The sequence below is a fragment of the Ptiloglossa arizonensis genome, chromosome 1 (assembly GCF_051014685.1).
Source record: "Ptiloglossa arizonensis isolate GNS036 chromosome 1, iyPtiAriz1_principal, whole genome shotgun sequence".
Taxonomy (NCBI): domain Eukaryota; kingdom Metazoa; phylum Arthropoda; class Insecta; order Hymenoptera; family Colletidae; genus Ptiloglossa; species Ptiloglossa arizonensis.
In genome coordinates this window covers 25,132,087-25,155,004 of record NC_135048.1, presented here as the reverse complement: position 1 = coordinate 25,155,004, position 22,918 = coordinate 25,132,087, and the positions used below count along the sequence as shown (strand labels likewise).

The window sequence follows — 22,918 nt, the reverse complement described above, 5'->3', positions numbered from 1 at the left end:
GTAATACTGTTAAAGAATAAAAACATTGAGAAATTCCTTGTCTTTTCTAAAAAATCAACATGATTTTTTAACACGTACCAACACATTCTTTAAGATATTTTATCACTAATTATTAAATTGTGATAATTGCGATAATGCAGTATTGACTTTATTAATAATATTTCCACGTATTTATTGACAATTTCAAGTGCATTAAGATTATATTACACAAAAATAAGTACCAATATAGAAACATGAAATATTCGTTTTCAAAGTCCACGTGTGTGACAGTTGTGGTTATGTTTTCTAATGTGTAGTGTAGTTTGTATAACTAAAATAACAACATTGTTGTAAATAATTTTAAGAATTCAAATAAATAATGTCAACTTGTAAAGTACATAATATTAGGTTTTATAACCTTGAACCCCGATCTGTTACTTGTTTTTCATATGAATCAAAAACAAGGAAGTTAGCACTGGCGAGGTTAGTTTTAGGATACAAACTTTCAATTAAAATATGAAATGTGTTGTAATAATCTGGGTGATTTGTTTACAGAAATGATAATTCGATTGAAGTTTGGAATGTTGGAAATGCACCTTTTGTGGAATTTACAATAGCTGGTCATCCAGAAAACTCTATAGAGAGCATTCTCTGGATCGGTCCAAGATTATTCTCGACTGGTCTTCATGGCATGATAGCAGAGTATGATTTAACAACACTATCTATTAAAAATGAGATTGCAGTTACTGGTTGTGCTGCTTGGTGTATGGATGTTAACCATGAAAAAACATGTTTAGCTGTTGGGACAGAAGAAGGATATATCAACACATTTACTGTAACTTCCGATACTTTAATATATGAAAGGATCTTTGATAAGCAAAATGGAAGAATTCTGTGTATTAAATGGGATAATACTGGAGAAATGATTTATACAGGATCTGCAGACACGATCAGGGTATGGAACGCTATATCAGGTCATGCGGTTCATAAAATGACAACTTCTAGAAAGGAAGCCAAAAAGGAAACCATTATTTGGTGTTTAGAAGTTACAGACGATAATGTTATAATTTCTGGAGATTCGCGTGGATGTTTGTCATTTTGGGATCCTCACATAGGAACATTAATCGAATCTCATGAAAGTCATACTGCTGATATATTAGCTGTTACATTATCTCACGACACAAATGTTGTATATTGTGCTGGTGTTGATCCTGTAGTAAGAAGTTTTTGTAAAATAATTACGAAATCTACCGGGAAACCACAATGGGTAAAAGGAATCGAAAGGAGGTTGCATGCTCACGATGTAAGAGCTTTAGTAGACGCGGATGGAAAATTATATTCAGCGGGTGTAGATGGGTATCTAGCACAATCAAGTTATCCTCCTAAAATCCTTGTTAAATATCCACCATTGCTTCAACTACCATGTGCTACTGTTTGTACAAAGTCTAGATGTATTCTATTACGATATACAAATTTTCTTGAATTATGGAGGCTTGGTTCTCCGGCAAAGGTATCTCCTGAAACCGTACATCCTGGTATGTTTCATCAATTGGAAGAAGAACCTATAAAACTGTTAGAATTAAAAACAAAAAGAGATGAGAACATTATCTCTTGCGCTATTAACAAAGACTCTAAAACAATAGTATATTCAACGGATAGTCACGTTAGAGTTTTTAACTTTGATGTAATCGAAGGAGATGCACAATTGTCAAAAAATGACAAGGATATTTTTGCAACTAAAATACAGAAAATGTTGTTCAGTCCAAATGGAAAATTATTTGTAACAATTAATAATGATGGAAAAAAAAATACTGTAACATTATATAAAGTGAAGAAGAAACATTTGTGGTATCTTGGTTCTTTTCACACAAACAAAGAATCCATTGTAAACGTTGGACTTATGTGTTTTTCTCCCGATAGTAAATATTTCGTATGTGCAGATCGTCAAGGTAACATTGCTGTATATAATATTAGCGAAACTGAGACTACCGACACACCTATGGCATGGTTATTGCCTAAGTATAGCTGCCCACCAACAGCTATGGCTGTGCAAAAAGATACTCTAAATTTAGTTGTCGTATATTCTGATCACAAGGTAAGAGAAACAGGTTTACTTATTCCAGACAATATACCATCATAAAACGATGAGTTGACAGTAATTATGTTGGGCATAAAATACGTATAATCCATCTATGGCCCTGTACTTTCTGCTTCCCATAGACTTGCACTAAATTACTACTATAACTCTCGCTTAATACGATGTCACAAGCAAAATTAAAAACCATAAAACTTCACATTTTATCGATAGTTATCTTTTGTACTCAATCGTCGCGTTTCATTTCAGATCGTTGAATACAACATTGTACAAAGACAGTATACTCAATTTTCGAATAATTTACAAAGTCGGCTGCCAAAGCAATGGCTGGCACGGTCGTACCCGATAACAAATATAATTTTCGATTCACGAAACGAGAATATTATAATAATGCACGACGATTCAACAGTATACGTAATCAACAAATTGAACGAGTTACCAGAAAAGCAAGTTAAAATTCCAAGACGTGAGAACGGCGAATTTACGGAAGACAGTAGTTCAGGCTTAAGCTCGCAGTCTCAACAAGCATTTCAAGTTCTTAAAAAGTACAAGGTAATGCCAATTTCGTGTCGTATAATTTGTACATAAAAAGCTACGTAATCAAAAATAATTTTACCATTGCTCTTTGCAGCACCTCGTCTACTTGGACTGGTTGAGCGATGAAGAAATGGTGGCGGTCGAAGTGAATCCGATATCTTTGACGGAGAAGTTACCACCGACTCTCAAGCAGAAATGGTTCGGAATGTAAATACTCAACGAAGAAATTAACTACACGTTATATTATTGGCAGGACAAAATGTTATGTACAAAGCTATCCATATCCTCTCTGTGTATATGTCACTTGGAAAATTTCAACCATATACTATTCGTGAACACATTGTTACGGTCACACTATTTATAATTGTACCAGAATACGACAGTTTAATTTTCAATACAATCGTTACAATGTACGATACATTGTACACAAAAGAAACACATATATACATATATATATATATATATATATATTATATACACAGTAGTTTACATTTACAGACATTCAATATCACCTATACGATCAAAACGGAAGCATTTCTAAAACTGTGTAAAACGTACATACATCGCAGGGACAATGACCGGTATCGTTTCGAGAAGAAAGATAGAATGTTTATCCTTAGAAAGAATCGATACAATTTTCCGCAGGTTCGAGCAGTGGTCCCTCGTGTTTGAAATGATCCCGTTAACCGAGAAAGATGAATCTTTGCTGGTCAACACGAAATTCGCCGGGTGCCATTGGCGGTTCGATCGTCCATTTCGGTGACATGTACCAGGGGCCTGTGAACTCGAGATTGTATTCCGAACGAGATGATCGAAGGCCCACCATTCCGGATGTCGTTCTGGGAATGGCCGGCGACGGTTTCAAGAGAATCGGTGAACGCTTAATTACATCTTCCGGTGGTTTGCGTTCGGAGGTGTCCGCCGGAAGTCCCTTCTTTCTGCATTCCTCGGTCAGCACCTACGGTCAACGACACCGGGCGGGGGAGGGGGCCACATTAGAATTCGTGTGGGTGCACGCACCGCCGATACTGCACCGTACATTCCCCCTGAATATCTTTATGGTAACCTTTTTAAAAAATTCACCGCCCAGATGTTCATACTTTCGGGGCCAATCGCGTTGGCACATCTTCTCCCGCTGGATTACCTCTTTGCTGAAATTTGTACACGAACGATTACCAATTGAACATATATTTATACATAATCGTCTGGCATGGCCGTTTCGTGCCCGAGCGTTTATGCATTAATGTTTACACACGACCGTAAAACGTATCCGAAATGCATCCGAACGAAACGTGTCGGTTAATTTGGCGATCGGACGTTGTACGTAGAGTGCACGACGAAATATCGTTTTCAGTTGATCACATTCAGACCGAATACTTCAACAAGGTACAGTATTCTTTTAACGTTCGACCGGATAAAATCAAACACGAGACATCCGAGCGATGTACACATCGGAAGGGAGTCACTTCTGCGAGCGATTGACTGGTCACGGTAAGTGTACGCAAATAAAATTATTTATCGTTCGTGGAATTCTTTTACAAAGTAACCGTTCATTGAAAATTAGAACAATCGTTTGACAATGGCTACGGACTGCAACGTCTTCGCGATATTACGAAGAGAAATATTCTAAATCGAACGAACGTAGCGAAGAAAAGAACAAGATCACGGATACGTGACAACGGCCGATAACCGTCCGACACCGAAGCGTTGTGCGTCCATTACGTGTAATTTTTAGCAGAGAAGCAGCTCGATACTGCCAGGATCTACCCTACCAAATTCTATCGGAAGTGACTGGATCTATCGCGTGGTTTCCACGTTTCGTGTAGCCCTTCTCGATTTTTCTACCCTCGGTTTTATCCTGCGTCTCGTCCGCCATTTCTGGTCATACGCGACTAACAGGATCGACACGGTAGAGCCCTGAAAATCCTCCGCGGTTGGTTCGATATCATGCGCGTTACCATAGTCAATCTGTCGAGCGTTGTTTCGAATAACGGCTTTCAAAGACGTTCGACACGATAAGTGTAGCGTACCTCGCGATAACGCGAATACACTATCTCTGCTACAAATAAACGTAATAGAGTCGTGATCGAGGTACACTCTAAAGACACTCGTTACAGTGGTACCGTCGTTTATCGAGAGATTAGAGCGAACAAGAATTTATCGATATTTATAGCAAGCTACGGTGTACTGCGCGGTGACGCAAATACACTATCTCCGCTGTAAATTAACGTAATAGAGTTCAGGATTAAGGTACACTCTAAAGAAGTATTCGTTACCGTGGTATTCTCCAACGAATTCGAAAAGTGGAGTTCACAAAAATTTGGAAAACAGTTATGGGAATCGTCCGGTGGTAGATTCAAGGAGACACGTTTTGAAACAACTCGTTACCGGATTACCTCGAACTGTTAACCGTCGTTATTGCTCGATGTTTGTACAATACACGAACGAACAAATTCTAATACAGTTTTCATCTATTATTAGTTGGTAAGATTTTTATCAATATTTCTACTCGGAAGTATATAATATACTATTGGGTTGTTCGGAAAGTCGTCTCGTTTCCCAAAATGGAGAATGTGTAATTTAATAAAACGTTTATACGCTTTAAAAATATCGCGTTTCATTTTCACCGAAAATAAAGGAATCACTTTTCGAACATATTAATTAACCTAATATGTCAAGGTATAAATCCTTCGATTTATATTCCACCTTCGATCCGATTCCACCAATGAGAAATACGTAGAAGCTTCGGAGAAAAGATTGCTTTTATCGCAAAAAGGAGATTCAGAGTAAACCGTACAAGAATAACACGCAACCACTGCGTAGATAAAACATACTATTTGCCACCTCCCTCACCAACCTACTTGAAAGACTCGATCGACGATGAAACACGTTTCAATCGAACTGTTACGTCGCAAACTCGATCTCGATGAACACGGTGAGGATAATTGGGAGTTCCAACGCGGCAAAGATATCATGCTCAAAACATACGTGTATATGTTTTCATAAGAAGTTACGATGCCAAGTTACAGAGCGACGTTCTGGTTTAAGGATCCCGGAATGTTTGGTTTAGTTTAAGGATTGGGTTGTTCGGAAAGTCATTTCGTTTCTTTTGGTGAAAATGAAACACGATCTTTTTAGAGCGTGCAAACATTTTATTAAATTATATTATTCTCCATTTTGGAAAACGAAACGACTCTCCGAACAACCCAATACTTTGTCGGTCTTTTCCGATGGTGGTTACGTACGCCATTAGAAAAACACCATCGCGTTAACTCGGTCGAACCTTTAACACCCTTTGCACTCGAGGCTTCTTTGTTACCAGAAACCGACCCCTCGAGAAAATCCTTTAAGTCGTAAAATTTATCTGAAACCTTACATTTGTATATACTTCGCGTACACGCGTTTACACTATACAGGAACGTAATATTTCAATTCCAATTTCAATTCCAAAACACCAAGTTTTCCCGGATCGAAAATAGTACAGTGAATTAGGTGGCGACCGAGGATCTCCTCTCGAGTCCAAAGGGATAATACTATCGCTCATTGGAAAATGCTTGCAAATATACACGGTGTTACAGAACGACGAAAACAGTATCTAAAAACGAAGAACAATGATTTTCGCGAAGACGATCTACGTTCCAAACGGGAAAAAGTAAGAAAAAGAAAAGAAGTTATGGCGTCCTCCGAAGACGGAGACTCGCCTCGAAAACCAAGTCTTCGAAAACAGGAAAAAAGAAAAAAAGAAAAAAAAGAAGTGATCGCGTCCTCCGATTCAATTTTCTCGTTCCACATTTTTCACGTTTTCTCTAACCGTGGAATATCCCCGACTCCATTATCACCGGGAATTTTAACCCACGCGTAGGTTCGCGGGCCAACCGATTAATATTCAGACGCTCGTTTCTCGAAAACGAAATCGTCGATGGAATTCCACCGTTCCGTATTTTCGTCTTACTTCGAGCGGTAGAATCTCTGCCTCTAGCCTTCCTCGACACCATTCGTAGCACGAATTTTCGTCCACGGATCTGCCCCGAACCCTCGCTCGCGAGAGCGAGCGAACCGAGCGATCGTCGCACCGCGTGGAATCTTCCTGCGGTGTGGTAAACGACGGTGGATCGAGAAGGGAAAGGGAGGTGGGGTGGGGGGTGGTGGGTGGTGTACGCGGGGACGTGGAGTGGGGAGAGGAGGACCTTACGCGAGTCACACCGGGCACGATCGCCGCGCTATCGATTTCCGGTAGCAGCTGCATAAAAGGGAAGCGTGTTCGCCGCGGCAAAATCTCATCGCGCCACGTAAACCGGAGACTAAAGAGCCGGGCGCGCGGGAGCCATGGCTATAAACCCGAGAACCGTTTAATCTCCGGGCGCGGTTGTAACTCGCGAGCTACGAAGGCGTGGACGTCTAACGGGCGCCCTTCCACCCTGCCCCCTCCCCTCGCGCCCCTCGAGTATCCTCTTTCCTCGTACCCAACGTCCCGCGTCCCTCGTGCCACCAGGAAATAATCAAAGCGACGATACCAGGGCGGCGAGTACAGTCTGTGTCGCTTGGCGCGGCGGGGCGATTCAAGAGTGTAGGTAAGGTAGCTGGATAGGTAGATACGTAGGTAGCTAGCTACCTACCTACCTACGTGAATTTAGGTGCGACCGGGACGTTCGTCTTGGTTCGGCGAGAAGGTAACGGTTTGGAAACCTTTGTAGTTGTGGGGTCGGTTAGGTCTACCGGGAGAGGAGAACCGTGATAGCGGAGAAGAGGGGGATGGAAACGGCTGTGGAGAGTGCAATGCGCCGAGATTACGACTAATCTGCGCCCGAGACCGGTCGGAAGCGTAGTTTCTGTAACTTACATCGCTTAAAGCGTCAGCTCGTTCAACCCTCAAACTCCGTCGCCGTTACCCAACCGTGTCCCTGCTACCGTCCTCGAGTTCTCCTTCTCTTTCTCTCCGTCTGTCCGTCTACCTGTCCGTCTATCTATCTTTTCCTTTATCTCGTCTCCTTTTATCCATGCCCCGTCCCGGCGTCGCGTACCAACCGCTTCTTGCATTAGCCTGGACCGATTCCCTTGGGAAAATTGCGTTCCCGATGTTCGAAAGTTTTACGCGCCACGCACCTGGCGGTGTTCGCTCGCGATGGGGGACCGAAACGGGGAAACTTTATTCTTTCTTTGTACCTGGCCGGCCGCCCGGCCGGAGTGGACAACGAACGGGGGTGGGAGAGTCTCCTTACCCGACGCGATAAGGCGATTCGACGGGATTTATTATTCACGCGTCCGTCGCCCCCGAAAGCTATCGCCGACGGGGAAGCCCACGAGACTCTCGATCGGTCGTAGTGACGGTTACGAGACAGGAAACGCGCGGACACCGATGTCTCGGACGATGTCGCGCGATACGGTGTCCGTTCACGGTCCGCTGTACATTTGTCGGCTATCAAACGTATCGCGTCACTAAAGACGTACTAGTATCGTAGCGCGTAGTATTCGATGAGAAGATACGCAACGAATGCGATCAGGGATCATCCCTGAGTTGAAATTGTAAAAAATTTTGAAACTACCAGGGTATGCAGGGTACTGTTGGAATCATTGACGTTAGGTTTTAAGGAGTGTCCTCGTATCGGTGCACGATCAAAGGTTTGCTTATTTTACGGTCCGGTGTACATTTGTCTGGTATCAACCGTATCGCGTCACTGACGACGTACTAGCATCGTAGTGCGTAGTATTCGATGAGAAGATACGCAACGAATGCGATCAGGGATCATCCTCGAGTTGGAAATTTCAAAAATTTTGAAACTTTCAGGGTATGCAGGGTACTGTTGGAATCATTGACGTTAGGTTTTAAGGACTGTCATCGTATCGGTGCCGGAGTCACTTGCACGATCAAAGGTTTGATTATTTTTCTTTAGGTTTCTTCAGTTACGAGCCGAGAGTCGCGAAGGGCGCACGGTACTATCGTCAGGCATACTAACTTGTATTACTATACGTTTCTTTACATATTTTGATTTTAGACTCTTGTGTTTACGATTCATTATATTATTGGATACACACGAGATCTGTGTGTATTATAATGGACTGTATATTACAATCTGAATTTGTAACATTCGTTGCTGGAATTCATTTCAACGGGTGGAAATTGACGCTCGAGTATTCGGCCATTTTTGATTCTCTTATCGAAACTCGGAAAGTGTACGAGATAGAAAAATATTCTCGGATGAATGTTACTTCTCGAAACTGATAGATAAGTGATAGATAATATTTTTATTCAATTGTTTAAGAACATACCACGAGTATCGATTCGTGATGAAAGAAGAGTCGCAATTTTTCCCTCGAGCAACAGTCGCACGGTCGCCACTTCCTGGAAATGTTGGCTCGGAGCCTCGGAGTTGTCTATGCACCACGGTTGATGGTAACTTGGGTTACCAATGACTTACCGAAGCGGAACGATCCTAACCCGGACCTTAACTCGGAACTGCTGTTGACGCACGAATTGTCGAGCAGTCGGAGGACTTGTGAAAACACGTTGAGCGAAAGCTAGTTGCAGCCAAGGACGAGACGGTCGATAATTTACGATCGTTCGTTCCTTGGACTATGATGTTAACAAGCAGACGAGGATCTCTGAGCGTTCGTTTGCCAAAGATGGCTGTTAGGGGTGTACGAGCACCCGAAACGTCGATTTTTGGGCGGGGTGAGAATTTTTCTCTGAATCTGATCCTAAAACTCATTAACTTGATCCAAGTTTCCGTGTGGAAATTCAGGTAATTCGGTAACGACGCGATAGCAAAAATTGTCCATCGAATTCGTTAAGTTACCCTCCACGTACAGTTCCTGTAGCTATATTACTTTAGAACTGGTCTTGGACAATTGATATTGCAAATAAGACACCAGAAGAGGGAACAGAGTTGCAAAATTAATTTCTAGATTGATTCCCCGATCGATCGTGGTAATTGAAAAATTCAAATACAGTTCGTGGACGAAGAACCTTACCACCGTTACGCGCATCACTTCGAACTGTGCAATTTTGCCCCGAAGAGTTTTTCCATAAAAGCATACATAACGAGAAAATTAAATTGTTCTCGTTTAAACGACTCTATATGTTAGTTCATCGAACAATTTGCACGATGCGATCAAGTATCGTGTTACGCTCTATCCGTAGTAATTCCTACGCACCGTGACGAAGGGTTCAAGAATACCCAAACGTCGCCCTTTCGCTGCTGTCGGCGCCTATGGACTCTCAATCGGTCGATTGCGTGCGGCGAACTCCCATAGGCGTTCAAAGTGTACGTATTCTCCATGCGCGAGAAGGCCCTCCGCACGGTGGGTGCGTCGAAGTGATTCGCGGTCGAAAATGGCCGCGACAAAATGTCACGGTGACAAAAAAAGGCTCGAGGTATCGTATCGCACGAAAACGGACCTCCGTGAAAGATTCACCGTATCGAGATTCGAGTGTCAACGATATCCGATGAGTCTCATCGAGAGATGTTTGCCCTCGACGGTTCAAACGACGGCCAATCTCTCTTCGTTGGTCCCGTTCACGGACCAACCACCTCCTGGTACAGCCGTGGAATTAACCGCCGAGAGATCGTCGATAGGCGCGCCGGTGAAGATAACGCGTCGCGGGCACCGGGGGCGTTTCGTACTTTTCGGACACGCGAGGGGTTGTTTCGGTCGTTATCGCGATACCAATATTCGCACTCTCTTCACGCGCGGCCGTACACTCCTCCACCCCCTCCCGAATCCTCCCCCAGGCCCCTCCCAGTGTATACCAATTGACGCCTGCTTCCCTTTTCGCGCGGCCTATCCAGGGAGATCCCCTCGATCGCTCGTACGCCGGGTGATATCTGAAGTGGCGCGTCCCGGCACGCGAGCGTCATCGACGTCGGACGCGGGGCGCGCTCGTCAGGAGTTCCCGCGTCGATCTCCCCCCACCACCCTCGCACTTCCGCGACGATCCCTACCGTGTTGCCCCGTAGCTTCGCCGCGATCCCCCCACTCCACGTCGATCCATCATCCATCCCGCGTAACTTGTTTTCGAGATTAGCCGGCCATACGCTGACACTCCGCGGGGGAACCTCGTTGTCTTTTCTCGGTCGTACATTCTTTTCGCGAGGGAAACGCATTCTGCACGGAAAGTATGATAGTTGGTAGGGAAGAATTCCGATCGTGATTCTTATTTCTAGAAGCTCTCGGGAGAACCTCAACGGGAGCTTCGAAATGAAATAAATCATTTTCTTCGGTTGTTTCGATTGTAGTTTATAGAATTTACAAAAGGTAAATTGGAAAATTGGTAAACACGTTTAAATTATCTCGGTTCGACGAGTATTGACCCTTTTGACTCGAGAGGAGATTTTCTCGGTCGTCACAGAATTCAGTGTACCATTTCCGAGCCGGGAAAACTTCGTGGTTTGGAATTCAAATTTGGAATTTAAATATCACGTTCTTGTAGAGTGTAAACGCGTGTACGCGAAGTATATAAAAACGTTCCGTTACAGATTAATTTTACGAGTTGGAGAATTTTCTCGAGGCGTCGGTTTCTGGTAGCAAACAAACCTCGAGTGCAAAGGGTTAAACATAAATTTATCGCGACTACGAAGACCGTGGTATTGGAGAGTCGTGTACTGCGAAGAGTTGGAAAGATGTCATCTGGCAGGAATTGCGAATCGTACTGGGTCGGACGTTTTAGTCGATTTTTGATAGTTTACGACTGACAGAAACAAATACACTATTGTTCGTCCTTGAGAAGAAGGTTGACGAAGCTATGCAGCCCTACTTTAGTTTACAATGTACTGGTTCCCCTGCCATTGCACGCATTGTCGCTATTGACCGCTGTCGATTTGTCACTAGCGACCAATAGCGATAATGTGTGCCATGGTAGGGAAGCCAGTACACTGTAAACCAAAATGGAGAATGCAGACACTCGTTAGCCTTCTTCTCGCGGAGGTATAGTACACTCCCCTTAATTCAGGTGACATCTTTCCAGCTTCTCACAGTACATTTGATCGGTTGAAGCGTTATTGACCAATTCGCCAATGCGAATGTTCGAAATGGCCCCAAGTTGGTCTTTCGAATCGGTGAAGATTGTACACGAACTTCTTAAACTTTATTAGTCGTATCGCAAACGTTTTTGGGAAGGGTGGACAGCGATAGGTGACCTTCTCGGTTCGTTAATCCTGTCGTGGAAGGGACGAGTAAAACGTGAACATCGTCGACAAATTCTGTTGCAAAACGGTGTCCACGAGCTTTTTCCCATATCGACGAGACCCCATCCTCGTCTCGTCGTCCAGGTGGTGTCGGTTTATGACCTCGTCGATTGCCTCGAGCTTTGCGAGCCCGACGTCCAAATGTGTTTATGAATAGCGCAACCGTTGTACAGGCTACTCGGACTTGCAACGTAACAATGTTAGTAAATAACTTGGATTGCGTCTATTTACGTCGATCGAACGTACATCGATTCCACGAGAACTAAAAATGATGTGAACAATTTTTGGAAAGTTTTTAGAAAATTTTTGGAAAATTTTTGGCAAATTTTCTCTTAAAGGGTCAACCATCCGAATACATACAGAGAGAACCATTTTAATCTACATAAGCAATTATCTCCCCTACTGTTCGTTACTCGAAAAATGTTTCAAATGGAACTTGTTTCGAGGGGGTAATGATTTAACGTAATTAGTTTCTCCGCGGGTGGACGCGTGGGCACACGAGTGTCACCGATGTCTTTTTTTTTTTCTTTTTAAATAGAATGGTCTGGCAAAGAATCATCCACGCAATCAATATTAATCAATATTCTAATCGATTTTATGTAATCGATACTAAAATTAATACCACCTGGTTTATTTTTACCAAATAAGTCCAACACTTTTTTCTTCAAAAGAACGACCAGCTGCTTACCATTACAAAAAAAAGAAAACATCCGTGACCTTGGTGCGTCCCCTACACCTTGACATGAAAACAAATTACGCTAAATTACCTGCCCCTCGAGTTCCAATTCGAAATATTATTCGACCATCGTTATTCCACTACGGAAGATAAAATGTACGACAAAAGTTTGGAAACACCAGATGCATCGACCGTTCCAATTTATCGTACCGATTCCGTACAAAAATTCCCAATCGTTTCTCTCGGAGAAATCCCCAAATATTTTCCAATCCCCGTTCTCGGTGTCGTCGATCACCGACCGACACTTTCGAACGTTTCCGATCGCCGGTGGTGGACGATCGCGATGATCCGAGGCGACAAAAATCGCGACAACGTGACAGACTTGCACGCGCAACGGAGGTCAACGATGGAATGGCGGGGTGGGGGGAGTTCGGGTTGGTGTCGCGCGAAAGAGGCAGGTGAAAGGGAGTGGGTGGAGTGGGGTGGTGTCGAGGAAAGGAAAGACGCGCGACGACGGGCTGGAGTGGGGCGGTGCAGGAGGAGGAGCAGGAGGTGGGAGGGAGGGGGGTGGCGGTAGCGGGTTGCGGGAGAGAAATTTGCGGGATCGTAGATGTAGAGACACGGCGGGGCACGCTGTAAATTACAAGCGGAGCGCCAAACCGCTATGGTCTTCTCTCGGTGGCGCAGGGGTGTCTAGACGTATAGATAATGCCGAGTTTGTGCGGGGCAGACGCAAGCTAGACGGTCCCTGGTTCATCCAGCCACCCGAACCAGCCAGCCAACCAGCCAGCCAGCCAGCCAACCGGGCTAGGCTAGACACATCGACCATGCTCCGTTTCTCTCCGGTACCTCCGCTCACTCTCTCTCTTTCTCTCTCATTCTCTCTCTCTCTCTCTCTTTCTCTGTCTATCTCGCTCTCGGTCTTTCTCTCTCGCTCTTCGTAGAGCTTCCGTCCCGCTCTGTCAGCCGTTATCGTTTCACCTACACACACCGGTCGTCGGTCCTCCTCGCACTTGGCCATCCGCGAGCATACCTATACGGTGTACACCGACCGGATTTCCCATCGTTTTCGTCGCACCCGCGGCTACACGAGCGAGAAAGAGAGACGTACGAGAGACTCTCCTCTCTCGCGTACGTCGCACCAGGGGCTAGAAATGCAAATCCTCAATAGCGTCGCCTGTCTGGATCACGAGATCCCATTGGCAGCGATCGTGACGTCGGATGACGCACGAGAGCGTCTGTCCTCTATCCTCGTTCAACCGTCGCGCGAATCCGCGAGCACGGTGAACCGGGCGCGCGCGTTATCGCGCGACCTTACAATCGGATCCCGGAGGCGGAACGAGTAGCCTCGCATCTTCTTCCGTCGTTCTCGGGGATGACGGTGGTGGGGGCTGGGGAATTCCACGAACACGAAACGTCGAAGGAATTCCAACCGGGGGCAGGTTCGGGACACGAGGCCCGAGACACTCTCGGCGAATCGTGTTCTGTTGGGAGATAATACTGTGGGTCTGCTTTGATCCTCCGTTCGGGTCGAAATAGACCCACGCTCGCGAAACTCACGTCGATGCGCCACCGACGAGTAACTTTAGACGGGAATTGTTTACTTCGAAACCGATATTGTTTGCTTCGAAATTGTTCACTTCGAGACTGATATGATTGATGTGGATATAAACTATATTTACTTCGATAGAATGGTTAAACGGAACAAGAAGTAGATAGACCGATGTCTAAATTCGAGATCTTTTTCCTTTTAAGTAGAATTGTTCCTATTTGTAGAATTGTTCAACTCTTTGGGGAATAATGGTTTGAAAAATGTTTCATTGTTTCGGTACATTAATGTACACGGGGTATGTTTTTATTAGTTGCACGACGGGTTCGTTGAGATACCGTTTTGTAATTAAATATTTGATTAACGTTTTTCTCAGTTTTGATCACTTTGTGTCGTTTTGCACGGTCGACAAGCGTGTCCCGAAGAGTTAAAGAAACTCAACCAAGAACCAAGAACCGTTTATTGGCCAGGTGCAGTAGTTTCGAAGCAGGAGGTATTTTTAAATTTGTCGCGAGTCGGCTCGTAAAATCTTCCGATAACGCTATCGATGATTCATCGACGATGACGAATTCCATGTGGCTTCGAAAGATAAAGGGGACTCTGTCGAGTATTAGAAACGATACACATGTGGGTAATTGCGATTGATTCATACTCGGTTCGTGATTTATTTGTGACGCGCGATCACCGATTGCACAGTGTCGAAGTAAATATTGTGCAAAGGTTTCGATGAATCTTGATATACATATGTAAATGAAAAAAGATCGTCTTATTTTAACGACTAGTTTTTTGTTAACGTCGATACGCATTCGTATGTTCAACGTTTCGGGAATCGTCGAAATTCGTGGATTTTCCTTCGTTAAATTGTTCGAAATGTCATTATCAACGACGAAAGTTGAAAACACGTTCAAATTTTGAGAATCATTTTTTTGTAAACTGGAATCGCCACATCGAACTCGCTAAACGCATTACAAATGTTTTTCACGGTCTTTTTAACGTTGATTCTTCCACGGAACTCGTACATTATTACAACTCGCAAATATTTATCGTTGTCCGTCATCGATATTAATTTTTCAACAAAACTGTCGACTCGATGCAGCCAGTTTCGTTTGTGAATAATAATTGACGGTGCTACGGTGGCCAGTATACGCAAAAAACGTTAACAGATCGTTTATTATTTACAACAAAAAGGTACCGATAGGGACATCTATGAAGAATTTAGTAAAATTATTGCACGTTCCCAAGAGCGCTTAATTGAAATTCATTTTAATAGATACAATTAGTTGTCTAGATATTTAACGAGATGATCCAGAGGTTTAAATAATCTCGACTATTTGTAGATTCGATCGATTTGAATATTTTCGTTAATTTTCGGATTTAGTAAATAAATTTGTAGATTATCGGAATTTGTAGGTTTCGGTATGAAATATGGGATCGTAAAGATATTTATTTCTTTGTCATTGTCATTGACTGAAACGACAAAAGCAAGAAATTTTTTTTTTCATCTTTATACATTACGAATGGACCAAAGGACCGAGTTTCTATCGCAAAAGCAACAAAGAAGAGGAGAAAAAATCGAGTTCGAAATGTTCTTAATTACGATGATATGTCGATCGGTTGATTGCATTTACAAGGTCTCGTAAATGCGTAATCGATTCTTTGCTAATGAATATTCAGCTCGTGTCAATTAGTAGAACCAATGGCAACTCTGTTATCGCAATTATGACCGAACCTGAGAGATACGCAGAACCGAGAGTTATCGGTTTCTTTTAGATTGCGACTTACGCAATCGGACTGGATTAGGAATCGGTGTAAATCCTCTCTTGAGTGAATTATTTTAGTTTATCTAGACCGGAATAGGGTTTCTCATTCGATATACAAAAGAAGACTTACTCTTACCTGTTAGCCGAACGCGTATAAACAAATATACCGGATGAGTCACTAAGAACCGTTATCCGAGCAAAAAACATTTTTTACGAAGTGCATTTCGTACAAGGAGGCCCATCGAACGAACGCCTTACAATTTTTTATGCTTTGTATTTTCGAAGATATCGGTGTGACCTTGAGGTAATTGAATAGCACTGCATATCGTTTTCGTAGCCGATAAAAGATAATTTCAATGACCAATAATAAAGCGAACTTGGGTTGTTTTAAAAAAATATGCAACCGTTGAAAGAAACTCAAGGTCACCTTGATATCTCCGAACAGGCAAAATTACGAACACCTTCGTTCGACGTGGCCCTCGTAGAATGCGACGTGTTTCTCGAGAAATCGTTTCCAATCGTATCGAAAGAACTCGAATTTCGAATGAAATCGCTAGATCGATTTCACGGTGATGGAATTTCGATTCACCCGGCTTTCGAAACGCCGAGAACCCCTGGGTGTGAATGACACCGGGCAAAGAATACAGGGTTGAGTCCAAATAGCGGAGAGCAGGGCTTAAAGACCGGCGAGTCGAAAGAGTAGACAGAAGAGGGACAAAAACGTGGAAGGGTACAGAGCGAGGACCGGAGAGTCGAAAGAGCAAAGGTCACGGAGTAGAGAGCAGGGGCTCGAGAGAGTCGAGAGAGCGAGGTGCGAAGCGCAGCAAGTGGATGAAAAGTCGATAGAATGGCCAGATACAAAGTAGAAAGTTCAACGTCGAACGAATTAGGGAAGCCAAGTATCATCGCGCGAGGAACCACCGGACGAGAAATGTGTCGGGGACGCGAGACGAGGGTCATCGAACGCGACCAAGGTCAAAAATTAACCCTCGTTGTACCAGCTCTGGGTCCTTTTAGACCCAGAGGGACATTCGTACTGTTCAATTGTACCATTAGTACGGGTTCCAGTAGAAATCGAGAAAAGTACAACGAGATGGTAGAGTCTTCTTTCGAAGTACTTGGAGGCGGAGTTACGGGTCAGTTTTGACCCAGTGGTGATCATTTCCCACGGTCGTCCAAACCGCTGGTATCGCGTAGATGAGACGAATGCTAAAAAATTGTCAGTTGGAGTTATCGTTGAACATGTTACCGATATTAGTGAACAAAAAATAATAATAAAAAAAAAACAAAAAAGTCACCCACCTTGCGTTCAACCTGCCCATCCGGACATACCCGCGTTATATCGTTCCAACCCTCCCTTGCCTCTGCACCTGTCTCCCCCCTGGCCCCCGATTCCCCCGTACACCCTGTCCCCCTCGTCCTCCAGCACCTACCCCCCCCCTCCCCCTCCACCTCTCGCCCTGGTTGCCTCGGGCTAACCGCCGTAGTGTTTTAATCGGCAGACTGCAATGCATAAATCCCCGTTAAATAATACGGCAGTTAACAGTGCCATTAAGCCGTTCGAGATACCGCAAAACCGGTAGGGCGCTCCTCGCTGTGCGCGCGAAGTCCGTATTTATCGGCAGCCGACGCGCCGCCACCGAGAAATATTGTTCTGCATTCGTTTTCCCACCATCGTTCCGGCTGGCCGGCAAATACGCGCGGCGCGGTGCGGCGCCGAGGAAAAAAACCCCCGCGATTCAACGTCGGCACGGGTGGGAAAACGAACTCCCCCCCGCCCCGACGAAGGTACAAATTTCCATTCTCGCCCCCTCGAGTCCCCCCACTCTATCCTCTCTCCGCCCCTCTCTCGCTCACGCGAGCGTTCTCTGTGCACTCACGTGACCGTGCGCGTAATTAATTGTTTCGAAGGGGTAATGAGTAGAGTAGAATCGTTTTTACGCGGCGCGAATCGTAATTAGTGACCGGCAGCTCGCTATAAATATGAAATTTCATCGGGATTATTTAACGTCTCGTTGACGGCTGGGAGCGCGTGCACGGTACCCGGGGCTAGTGCCGGGTAACGTTTCAAGGGGACCGTTTTAATGATCTCGATTCGATGATTACGAATGATTCACCGCGAGGGTGCGTTGCCTCGGACCTTGAATCGTTGGCGACGGTGCCTCGTTAAAGGAACTTCTCCTCCTTCGATAAAGGGAGGAGCAATAATATGTATTGATTCGCGGATGTTTGCGCGCGTACCGATTTTCGGAATTTCGGTACGCTTTGTTTAAGAAGAGTGATCGTTTCTTGGAGAGGAGGTGAGGAACTGGAAGTTGCAATTGCAATGATAAATTGTACGATAGCGTTGGACTAATATTTCACAACTTCGCGTCCTCTACGATTATAGCTCAGACGTGTCGGTCAAATTTGTACAAATCGTTTCAAGAAAAATTGTTACATGGCTCCTGTGTTTCATACAAATGATCTGGATGTTGCGACTGTAATGATAATTGTACGTCGTATTATCATTTCACAACTTCATCTCCTCTACGATTATCGCTTGATCGGTCGTATCGCCCAAATTTGTACAAATCGTTCCACGAAAAATTGTTACACGACTCCTGTGTTTCATACAAATGGCTTGGAAGTTGCGTCTGTAATGATAATTATACGTGATATTACCATTTCATATCCTCTACGATTATCGCTCGATCGGTCGTATCGGCCAAATTTGTACAAATCGTTTCAAGAAAAATTGTTACATGACTCCTGTGTTACACACAGAGGGAGTGTAAGATGCGACTGTAATGATAATTGTACCTCATATTACCATTTCACAACTTCGTGTCCTCTACGATTATCGCTCGATCGGTCGTATCGTCCATATTTGTACAAATCGTTCCACGAAAAATTGTTACATGGCTCCTGTGTTACATACAAATGGCCTGAAAGTTGCGACTCCAATGATAATTGTACGTCGTATTACCATTTCACAACTTCACCTCCTCTACGATTATCGCTCGATCGGTCGTATCGTCCATATTTGTACAAATCGTTCCACGAAAAATTGTTAGACGACTTCTGCGTTACACACAGAGTGACTGAAAATAGCGACTGCTGCATCACCATTTCACAACTTCGCGTCCTCTACGATTATCGCTCGATCGGTCGTGTCGGCCAAATTTGTACAAATCGTTCCACGAAAAATTGTTACACGACTCATGTGTTACATACAAATGGCTTGGAAGTTGCGTCTGTAATGATAATTATACGTGATATTACCATTTCATATCCTCTACGATTATCGCTCGATCGGTCGTATCGTCCAAATTTGTAGAAATCGTTCCACGAAAAATTATTAGACGACTCCTGCGTTACACACATAGTGACTGAAAATAGCGACTGCTGCATCACCATTTCACAACTTCGCGTCCTCTACGATTATCGCTCGATCGGTCGTGTCGGCCAAATTTGTACAAATCGTTACAAGAAAAATTATTACACGACTCCTGTGTTACATACAAATGGTCTGGAAATTGCGACTGTAATGATAATTGTACGTCGTATTACCATTTCACAACTTCATCTCCTCTACGATTATCGCTTGATCGGTCGTATCGCCCAAATTTGTACAAATCGTTCCACGAAAAATTGTTACACGACTCCTGTGTTTCATACAAATGGCTTGGAAGTTGCGTCTGTAATGATAATTATACGTGATATTACCATTTCATATCCTCTACGATTATCGCTCGATCGGTCGTATCGGCCAAATTTGTACAAATCGTTTCAAGAAAAATTGTTACATGACTCCTGTGTTACACACAGAGGGAGTGTAAGATGCGACTGTAATGATAATTGTACCTCATATTACCATTTCACAACTTCGTGTCCTCTACGATTATCGCTCGATCGGTCGTATCGTCCATATTTGTACAAATCGTTCCACGAAAAATTGTTACATGGCTCCTGTGTTACATACAAATGGCCTGAAAGTTGCGACTCCAATGATAATTGTACGTCGTATTACCATTTCACAACTTCACCTCCTCTACGATTATCGCTCGATCGGTCGTATCGTCCATATTTGTACAAATCGTTCCACGAAAAATTGTTAGACGACTTCTGCGTTACACACAGAGTGACTGAAAATAGCGACTGCTGCATCACCATTTCACAACTTCGCGTCCTCTACGATTATCGCTCGATCGGTCGTGTCGGCCAAATTTGTACAAATCGTTCCACGAAAAATTGTTACACGACTCATGTGTTACATACAAATGGCTTGGAAGTTGCGTCTGTAATGATAATTATACGTGATATTACCATTTCATATCCTCTACGATTATCGCTCGATCGGTCGTATCGTCCAAATTTGTAGAAATCGTTCCACGAAAAATTATTAGACGACTCCTGCGTTACACACATAGTGACTGAAAATAGCGACTGCTGCATCACCATTTCACAACTTCGCGTCCTCTACGATTATCGCTCGATCGGTCGTGTCGGCCAAATTTGTACAAATCGTTACAAGAAAAATTATTACACGACTCCTGTGTTACATACAAATGGTCTGGAAATTGCGACTGTAATGATAATTGTACGTCGTATTACCATTTCACAACTTCTCCTCCTCTACGATTATCGCTCGATCGGTCGTATCGGCCAAATTTGTACAAATCGTTCCACGAAAAATTATTAGACGACTCCTGCGTTACACACATAGTGACTGAAAATAGCGACTGCTGCATCACCATTTCACAACTTTGCGTCCTCTACGATTATCGCTCGATCGGTCGTGTCGGCCAAATTTGTACAAATCGTTCCACGAAAAATTGTTACACGATTCCCGCGTTACGCACCGACGTAGATTGCAACAGCGACCGTGACTACGAGCCCACGCGGCGCAAGAAAAAGGAACGCGGTAACGCGCTAATAAAGAAGAAATATCGTCGAGGAGAAGGAAACCGTCGAGGACACAAATCTGTCTCGTGGCTCGCATATTTCACGGAAACGAAATTGCCGTGACCCGGTTACTTGACAAACGGTCCCTACCCACCCCCGTGGGGAGAATCCCGCGTACCGAAGAAACGGTAACGAGCAATAGTAGATACTGGTAACAAGGTGCATCCGTCATCGTTTATGAATCGCGACGCGCGCATTGTTCGCGGCCGGTTATTTTTCTCTCGGTGTCACGGATCGGTCGATGATCAAGCCTCGATCGTTGTTCCACCGTCACGGGAACGAGATCGACTGAAAATGCTTGTAATAGAGGGTGGCTTCCACCGTCACGATCCTTATCCGTGGCGGACGCCATCGAAGAAAGCACGGGACAGATATATTGCCCAGCGTCCATTTCGATCCACCGAGATATATATATATATACATATATACCAGCGACGGGGTTTGACAAATGGTCGTTCTCGGTATTCTTCCCGATGCTCTTGGCTATCGGCTCGTATTAACGACAGTGATAGAATTGTACGGTTTTTTTTATTTATTTTTCTTTCTTTCTTTCTTTTTTCTTTTTTATTTCTTTTACACGCGAAACGTCCTTCATCCCAACGATGAAAAACGCAATTTAATCCCGACCGACATGTTGGCAGCAATGGACGCGTCTCTACGAGGAATACGAAATTTTTGGACGTCGATTTTTCAGATTTTTGATTTTTTACGCGAAACGTCCTCCTTCGTTTCGATATTTCCCAAACGCGAATGTATCGACGTTGTCGAGATTTACTAGCGTAAAATGATACCGGAAACGGACAAAATTATCTCACAAACGATCAATTGCACATTTATCCATTGTTTTCTTGTTCCAAACAGTTCGAATATTCACGTTCGAGTCTCGCCCGGGTTGAATTTCATCGCAACGTTTCTTTTCTTTCGTTAGTTTTAATCAATATTACGTGTAGCGAACAAAAAATCGCTCCATCGCAGAACTGGCAGCCACTCCATCGGTATCTCCCTCTTCAGACATTTCTGTCGAGAGAAACAGTTCAGTACCTTTGAATACGGTTCAGATTTTTTGTCGACTTTCTTACCGTGGCCAGCCATCAAAGCGTCCAAGCCGAACAAAAGCTTATTTATAAATAAAATAATCACGTAACGCTCGACAGTGCCCATAGCCGAGCGGCCTCGAGACAATACCCGGAGCAACAATTTACCTCTCGACAACTTCCACGGTAGCAGCTACCGGCGGCCAATTTTTTTCTTCCAAGATAAATTTCGAACTTCACTCTTTACAATCACGGTGAGAGGATCGTTGCATTTTACCGAATTTGTTTCCAAACGAAACGATTCAATATATTTAACTAGGGGTAATTAAAAAAAATGTTCAACCTTATCGAAGAGTAATTTGGTGAAATTCGAACAAGCATTCGGCTTGTTTAATATCCATCCTTTATCTGTTTAATTTCGAGAAACAATCGATAATGATCCCTCGTAGCTTCGATTGTTTCTCGAATTTATTTCCAAATGAAACGATTGAATATATTTAACTAGGTGTAATTAAAAAAATATTCAACCTTATCTAAGCGTAATTTGGTGAAATTCGAACAAGCATCCGGCTTGTTTAATATTTATCTGTTTAATTTCGAGAAACAATCAAAGCTACGTGGGATCATTGTTTCATTTTCATCGATTTCGGGATTTCTCGAATGCGTGCAAACCCTTTGTAAATTAATCGAATTGGGAGAAAAGAAATCTTTCACCGTAGCGCATATTAATTATTACGATTATTACGATTAATTATTGTTCGAATACAACGACTTGGATGCAGCCCTTGAGAAGTCAATACACGAGGGAGGGGGTTGTTACCGACTTGGATATTTTTCGTTTGGTGTCCCGACGTGACCGTTACGGTCTAGTTAGTCGTTCACCCTAAAGAAAGGTACTTAACCCTAAAGAAAGATACTGTTCCTGAAATGAAACTTAATAATACTCCTGTTTCTCAAACCAAATCGGTTAAACACACAGTATGACGCCGAGAGTATATCCGGAGAGTGTGTCGCGGACTGTATGACTGAAAAGACGATAAGACGAGACAATTAAAAGACACACCAAGCGAAACTAACCACCGACACTATGTCTAACACTATTATCACTGTAACTTATAATAAATATATATATATCCATACACCACGCACGAGTACAACA

General features: G+C 43.6%; 2 protein-coding genes across 2 annotated transcripts; one reads left to right on the top strand and one right to left on the bottom strand.

Moving 5' to 3' along the window:
• Window positions 1–266: 266 nt before the first annotated feature.
• Window positions 267–3,044, top strand: L(3)72dn (UTP4 small subunit processome component l(3)72Dn). Its single transcript, XM_076324866.1, has 4 exons — window positions 267–462; window positions 535–2,074; window positions 2,324–2,626; window positions 2,706–3,044. Exons 1-4 carry the CDS (start codon window positions 359–361, stop codon window positions 2,820–2,822), a joined length of 2,064 nt encoding a protein of 687 aa, XP_076180981.1. The 5' UTR covers window positions 267–358; the 3' UTR covers window positions 2,823–3,044.
• Window positions 3,045–3,154: 110 nt separating this feature from the next.
• On the bottom strand, window positions 3,155–5,015 carry LOC143153566 (uncharacterized). The gene is made up of 3 exons (XM_076324939.1): window positions 4,384–5,015; window positions 3,678–3,762; window positions 3,155–3,569 (listed from the first exon to the last, which is right to left on the bottom strand). Exons 1-3 carry the CDS (start codon window positions 4,485–4,487, stop codon window positions 3,294–3,296), a joined length of 465 nt encoding a protein of 154 aa, XP_076181054.1. The 5' UTR covers window positions 4,488–5,015; the 3' UTR covers window positions 3,155–3,293.
• Between the last annotated feature and the right edge of the window lie 17,903 nt (window positions 5,016–22,918).